General features: G+C 38.9%; 1 protein-coding gene across 5 annotated transcripts; it reads right to left on the bottom strand.

Annotated features, from left to right (window-relative positions):
• Positions 1-2,240: 2,240 nt before the first annotated feature.
• Positions 2,241-5,808, bottom strand: LOC130946561 (pentatricopeptide repeat-containing protein At1g06143). Of its 5 annotated transcripts, none has more exons than XM_057875336.1 (5): positions 5,625-5,808; positions 5,400-5,551; positions 5,091-5,277; positions 4,717-4,773; positions 2,241-4,614 (listed from the first exon to the last, which is right to left on the bottom strand). In XM_057875336.1, exons 3-5 carry the CDS (start codon positions 5,102-5,104, stop codon positions 2,940-2,942), a joined length of 1,746 nt encoding a protein of 581 aa, XP_057731319.1. In that variant the 5' UTR covers positions 5,105-5,277; positions 5,400-5,551; positions 5,625-5,808; the 3' UTR covers positions 2,241-2,939. The 5 variants fall into 5 exon arrangements, with proteins under 5 accessions (XP_057731319.1, XP_057731320.1, XP_057731317.1 ...); XM_057875337.1 differs by having other exon boundaries at positions 5,400-5,541; positions 5,625-5,792; XM_057875334.1 differs by having other exon boundaries at positions 5,400-5,792.
• Between the last annotated feature and the right edge of the window lie 514 nt (positions 5,809-6,322).

The following is a 6,322-nucleotide window of genomic DNA, read 5'->3' as shown; positions in this document are numbered from 1 at the left end:
GAGACTGGCTACCGAGTCGGTTAAGCCGTCGATCTCCAAGCATTCGTCATTGAACCGATCTAAGTACCTCCTGGTCGGCTCTCCTTGTCTCTGGGTTACCCCGAGAAGGTTGATCGGATGCTTGGCTTTCGCGATCCGCGTTGTAAATTGGGCCAGGAATGCGACGATGTCTGAAAAACTGTAGATAGAACCTTGAGGGAGGCCGTTAAACCATCTGATCGCTGGTCCTGCTAGGGTTACCGGGAAGGCGCGGCATCTTACTTCGTCGCCTACTCCCTCTAGATTCATCTTGGCCTCGAAGGCCGTGAGGTGTTCTAGAGGGTCTTGAGTTCCGTCATACCTCATGTCCGTTGGCTTGTCGAAGTGTTTCGGCAGCCGGACCTCGAGGATAGATCGGTGGAACGGGGTGGCGCCCATTATCACAGGTTGTCGTGTTCTTTCGTCTTCGCGACCTCTTGTCGCCCGATGGGTCGGTCTGCCGCGGGAGTAGATGATCGTGTCATTTCGTCTCCTCATTATGGGTGACTCCTCCCGCGAGCTCTCCGCTTCCGTCTGCGGGCGGCTTCGGTAAGAGTCTTCCTCCTCGCTACCGGGAGACGGGGTATAGCTCGGATCGGTAGACCGTCCGTCCCGCTCCCGGTCGGCAAGCTGCCGCTCCAGATTCTGGACTCTGTGGCGCAGCTCTTGCATTATTATGGCGCTATCGCCGCCCGTTCCTCCGAATGGTCGCGTCCTCGTGTGTCGATGGGGGGACCTTCGCCGCCCCCCTTGCGAGGCGACGGAGGCTGCCCCCTCCGCTCCGGCAGCCCGGCCTTGGTCGCCGGGACCCAGTACGACTTCCATTTAGACGATCCCCACAGACGGCGCCAATGTTCGTTAGTCGTCTTCCGAACAGGTCGGGTGGACAGAAGATGCAAAGATGGATAGGCGAGGATGTCCTTAGTCCTGGTCGCACTGATTGTGGGTCTGCCGAGCTAGCGAGCACTTGTGCTGGTGAACGGACGAAGGGGGGGTGCCACCTGCAAAGACACTCCGACGCTCAAGTCAGCAATATGCAGGCGGGCAGAATAAGGGGGTGAGAGAATGTGACGTACCTCGGGGGAAGAGCCAATCTTCCCCTTATATACATGTCAGTGGTGGGCCCCTCATGGGACAGGCCCATATTCCCAAGGACGCTGTCCTGCAGCCGTGTGTGAGCTGTACAGGACGCGTGTCCGGGCCGGTTGGGGGGGGCGCGTGTCCGGGTCGGGTGTCGCTTGGGTCGGGTCGGCCCGTGTTGATTTTGGGCCGGGCCGTAACAGATCATAAGATGAAAACTATAAAACTAATTTAGCTACTAAATTTTCATGTTACATTACAGCAACTTATAATTAGAAGAACAAAATTTAGCTTTTTGTTAGAATAACTATGTAATTATATTATTTGTACATAAAAAGTAAATTACTAAATTAATTATCTGTATAGAATACATGATTATATGTTAGAATATAAAATACACATTAAAAATGAGATAAACAACACATATATTAATACACAAATACATGGTGACTGATTTTTTGTATGCACGTAATATTTTTGTTAACCATGTGATAATCACATGTTAATTTGCAACTTTCGTTAAATATTTTTTCCAAAAATTACGAAATTTACATCAGTATTTCTATTTTAGTAACCACCATTCACTCTATTTTTTCATGGATGGTTACCTTTTCAATTTTCATCTTTTTGGGTCTCGTCTCGTGCATAACTTATTAATAAAAAAAGGTAGAAAATGCTAAATGAAATTTTAATATGATCTTTTATTCTTCTTATTTTTATAATTATGTTTTTTTCTTTTTATAATTGTATTCATTAGATAAAACTTGCTAATATCCGCTATAATTTCTACCCATCTATTGTGGATGGGCTATAAACTCTATTAAATTTGGGACTTTCTTTAATTTAAAGTCTCTTTAATTTGTAGGCCACAATTAACACAAGCAAGCTTGTTAGATGAATCAAACGTTTTGGGAGCTCCGGACGATTTTTCTTTGGCTTTTATAAGTAGTTTCTCAGCAACATTCTTTTAGAAGTAATTTTATAATCTTTGTGGGTAGTTTTGGTACTTTACTCGCATATCAATCATCAAATACATCGCGATAATAAATCCCGTTAAGGCGTTAATGCAAGGTCTAATACAAGGTCTTTCATAAAACAATGAATAAAAAAAATAGATTCTCAAAATCAATTTCAAAGCCTAGTATAAGACCAAACTTATATCAGCTGCCAAAAGAGAGATAAGCCCACTTTGGTCCTTGAGATTGGCGAGTTGCACTCATTTGGCTTCTGACTTTCTAATTGCTACAATTTGATCCTCCAGATTCAAAAAAATGCACTAATACAGTCCTTCGTGTATCTTCTGTCGCCAAAACTCAACACCTTTAGTGACGTAGCTCAAGTTTTGTCACACTAGACATATTAAAACGACGCCGTATGTGTTTTGGCGCTAAAGAAAGCACTAAATGAAGTCGTTTGATGGTTTGAACAATCCTAAAACTTTATACCCCCTCCCTTTTATCATTGTTCAAACCCTGAAATGATATCATTTAGTGCTCTTTTAGCGCCAAAACGTATACAACGTCGTTTTAATGTGTAATATGGGAAGACTTGAGCTATCAAACTAATGGCGTTGAAGAGGAACTATATTGGTGTATTTTTTTGAATCCGGAGGACTAAATTATAACAATTAGGAAGTCAAGGACCAAATCAGTACAATTCGCCAATCTCAGAGACCAAAGTGGGGTTTAAGATTAACAGCACATAAAGGAAGCTAAGCATTCTTTTGGGCTTACTCTTCAACTGTTTAGCTATGTACAAATTTCATCACATTTTATACCTTTCTTTGATACAATGATATTCCTTCTAACTCCTAAAGACTCTTGCTTAAAGAGTCTAAGTCATTATACAAAAAGCTCCATATCGTAGACATTGCTAGCTGGCCTCAACTGCTCATCGAGTTCAGCTAGCAACAAGTGAATTTGACCGTACAATGGATGATGTTTATCAGATGCTGCAAATAGATGAATTTTCTTATCGATTTCTACCCAGCTATGCCCAGGATATTTCTTTTCTATGCCAAAATCCTTCATGGTTTTCCGGATCTTCACAACATCATTCCACCTATTTACTTCAGCATACATGTTAACAAGAAGACTATAGTGCCCGCTGTTACCCGGCTCAAGAATCATCAGATTCTGAACTGCAATATGAGCAATCTCCAAGTTCTTGTGAAGCTTACACCCATTCAACAAGGCACCCCAAATAAAGGAATTAGGTTCAAATGTCATGGTTCTAATAATCTCTAAAGCTTCCCCAAGCAACCCTGCCTTGCTCAACAAGTCAACCATGCATCCATAATGCCCAATCTGAGGAGTAATACAATAATCCTGCATCATGCTCATAAACCAGCGACGACCCTCATTTACGAACCCAGCATGGGTGCAAGCAGTTAGGATACTAATGAATGTAACTGCGTTTGGTTGGATTCCTTTCCTCACCATTTCGCCAAACATACTTAATGCTTCTTCTGCATATCCATGTGTTGCAAGCCCATCAATCACAGCATTCCAACAAAACAGGTTTTTCCTTTGCAATTTGTAGAACACCAAAAGACACTTATCAATGTTCCCACATTTTGCATACATATCAACAAGCGAAGAGCCGATGTAAACATCAAGATTAAACCCATTCAGCATCAAATAGAGGTGTACCTCCTTTCCCAATTCAAGAGCTCCTAGATGGGCACAGGCTGAAATGACAGTGGTCACAGTCACTTCATCAGGGATCATTCCATTGTTGATCATGTCATGAAAAAGTGCTATTACATCACCATACCTTTGGTTTCCAGTATAACAAGTCATCATGGTTGTCCAAGAAATAACATCTCTAGAAGGCATTTGCTTGAACAAGATTTCAGCAGACTCAACATTCCCTGATTTTGTGTACCCGTCAATCATGGTATTCCATGTAGCAATATTTTTTTCAGGCATTTCATCAAATAACTGGCGCGCAGAATTCATGTCCTCATTTCGAACATGAGCAGAAATCATTGTAGTCCAAGCAAAAACATCTCTTTCATTCATAGCATCAAACACCTTTATGGAGTCACGCAGCTCGGCTAAAATTGAATAAAACTCGATGAGCGTAGTCTGAACAAACACATGAGAATCAAATCCATGTTTCCAAACATGGGCATGAACAGCTTTGCCTGAAGCTGAATCCATCAACAAAGTACAGGCCTTAACTAAAGATGAAAACGAATAACTGGTAGGCTTGACGTTGTTCCTCAACATATGTGTATAATAAAGTAACGCTTGGTTTGGGTGACAGCAATGAACACAGCCTCTGACCAATGCATTATAAACCCAAGCGTTAGGACTTTCCATCCAAGTAAAAGCTGAAGTTGCTAAATCTATGCATGAAAATAGAGAACATGCACTTATAAACTGGTTCATCAAGAAGCAATCTTGGTTGGCATTGGTCTTGATCATGGAGGCATAGACAAATTCCAGTGTTTTTGTTGTCACACATCCCTTTATCTGCCCAAGAATTGTCTCCTTGAGGGTGTGCACATTTCTGTGTTGAAAAATATGTTTCGGATTTGAGCAGTGTTTAAGCAACATTGCTTTAGATATCTTAAATTGAGGCAAGAAAAAGGTATACTCAGCTTAATCCAACCTCTCTGAGTAGCAAACATTCACAAACATAAGCATCTTGATCCAGTGTACCTGTATGCTTAATTTGGTTTTCAATTTTCATGTGCACAGAGATGGTTAATTAGCTCCTTAGAAAACTATGATACTTGAAGTAGGTTTTATATCTTAGAAGCAAGTATACTTTAAGCACATCATCCGTAAACATAAACATTAATTTGCAAACAAACGCAAACTATAGCACAAATAGAAAAGAGGCTTCGTTTCCTACTTCAATTAAAAAGTTCGATGACAAAGAGAACTCAATTGACATACAATTTCTATCCTCGTTTAGTACCTACAACTACAAATAATATTTTTTTTATCAATCATTTGCAAAAAGAAACTGATGAATTTTACCTAATTTTGTGCATTTTACGCAAATTGATAATTTGTTACTCTTCTTGAATCCAATTTTCTAGCAGCAAGGAGCTCTCCCCATTGCAAGACCCAAAACTGATCCCTTGTTTTCATTTTTGGATGTGTTAAAGCTTCAAGTGTGCAAAAGTTGCCAATGACATCAGTCAAATATACATTCAACTTATATCTGTCAATGAAACCACATCTAATTTAGAAAAATATCCGTGCTGCCATATTGGCCACATTTCTGATATCTAAATCATTGCTGCATATATCTAGGTTAAATCTACTGATAATGAATTTAGGTACCTCATGTATGCACCTTCCTTGCAGTTTTCACACCAAAATCACTTCCCGTTGCCCATGCATTTCTTGGAACACCTCCAGCAAGATTTATAGTACCATTCATCCTTCCCAGCATCCATGGCTACAACGGTAGCAACTATCCATGCTGGCCCCTCCTAAAAAATTAGAAGTTGAAAACGTAGGAAATATAAAATGCAAAACTAATTTTCTTTTCGGCTACCACGAAACCTGCGAATCAAGAACAGAAGAAGAACACCAAGAGTCGTATTTTTGGTTCAATTCGTTGAGAGAAGCGAGGAGAGGCAGACGCAGAGGAACTCAAGCGGCGCGAACCGGTGGCCGCGAGAAGAGCTAATGGCTTTGATCAAAATTAGGTCTGAAATAGACGGTGCAGACAGCAGGCCAAAGTAATTACTAATTAGTTAGTATGTATTTGGATTAAAATTTTTTAATAGAAGTTTGGATGGGATTGATTTTTTAAAATTGATTTTGATAAGAAAAAATGAGTTGATATTAATGTGATTTATATTTGATAATTTTTATAGTAAAATAGATAATAATAAATTAGATGTCGTTTGGATTATATTATTTAAAATTATTTATAATAAAAATTATTAAAAATAATATAAATTTAAATAATTATTTTATATTATTTTATAATTTTATTTTAAATATTTAAATAAATTTTAATATTTTTTTAGTATTTTCAGATTCTAATAGAATTAATAGAATCATAGTATAAAAAAATATTCTATATAAAAAAATAACCGGTAAAAAATTTATATAAACAAAGATAAAATACATAAAAAAAAATAAAATGATAAAATTAGCGAAAATAATAATAGAAGATGAAAGACACCTATAAAAAAATAACATTGTTATCAACGTTGAAAATAAAAAATAAAAAAATAAAAAATGAGTTAAAC

This window comes from Arachis stenosperma, chromosome 8, assembly GCF_014773155.1.
Source record: "Arachis stenosperma cultivar V10309 chromosome 8, arast.V10309.gnm1.PFL2, whole genome shotgun sequence".
Taxonomy (NCBI): Eukaryota; Viridiplantae; Streptophyta; class Magnoliopsida; order Fabales; family Fabaceae; genus Arachis; species Arachis stenosperma.
The sequence above is the reverse complement of the archived record's forward strand: the minus strand, read 5'-3'. Positions and strand labels throughout refer to the sequence as shown.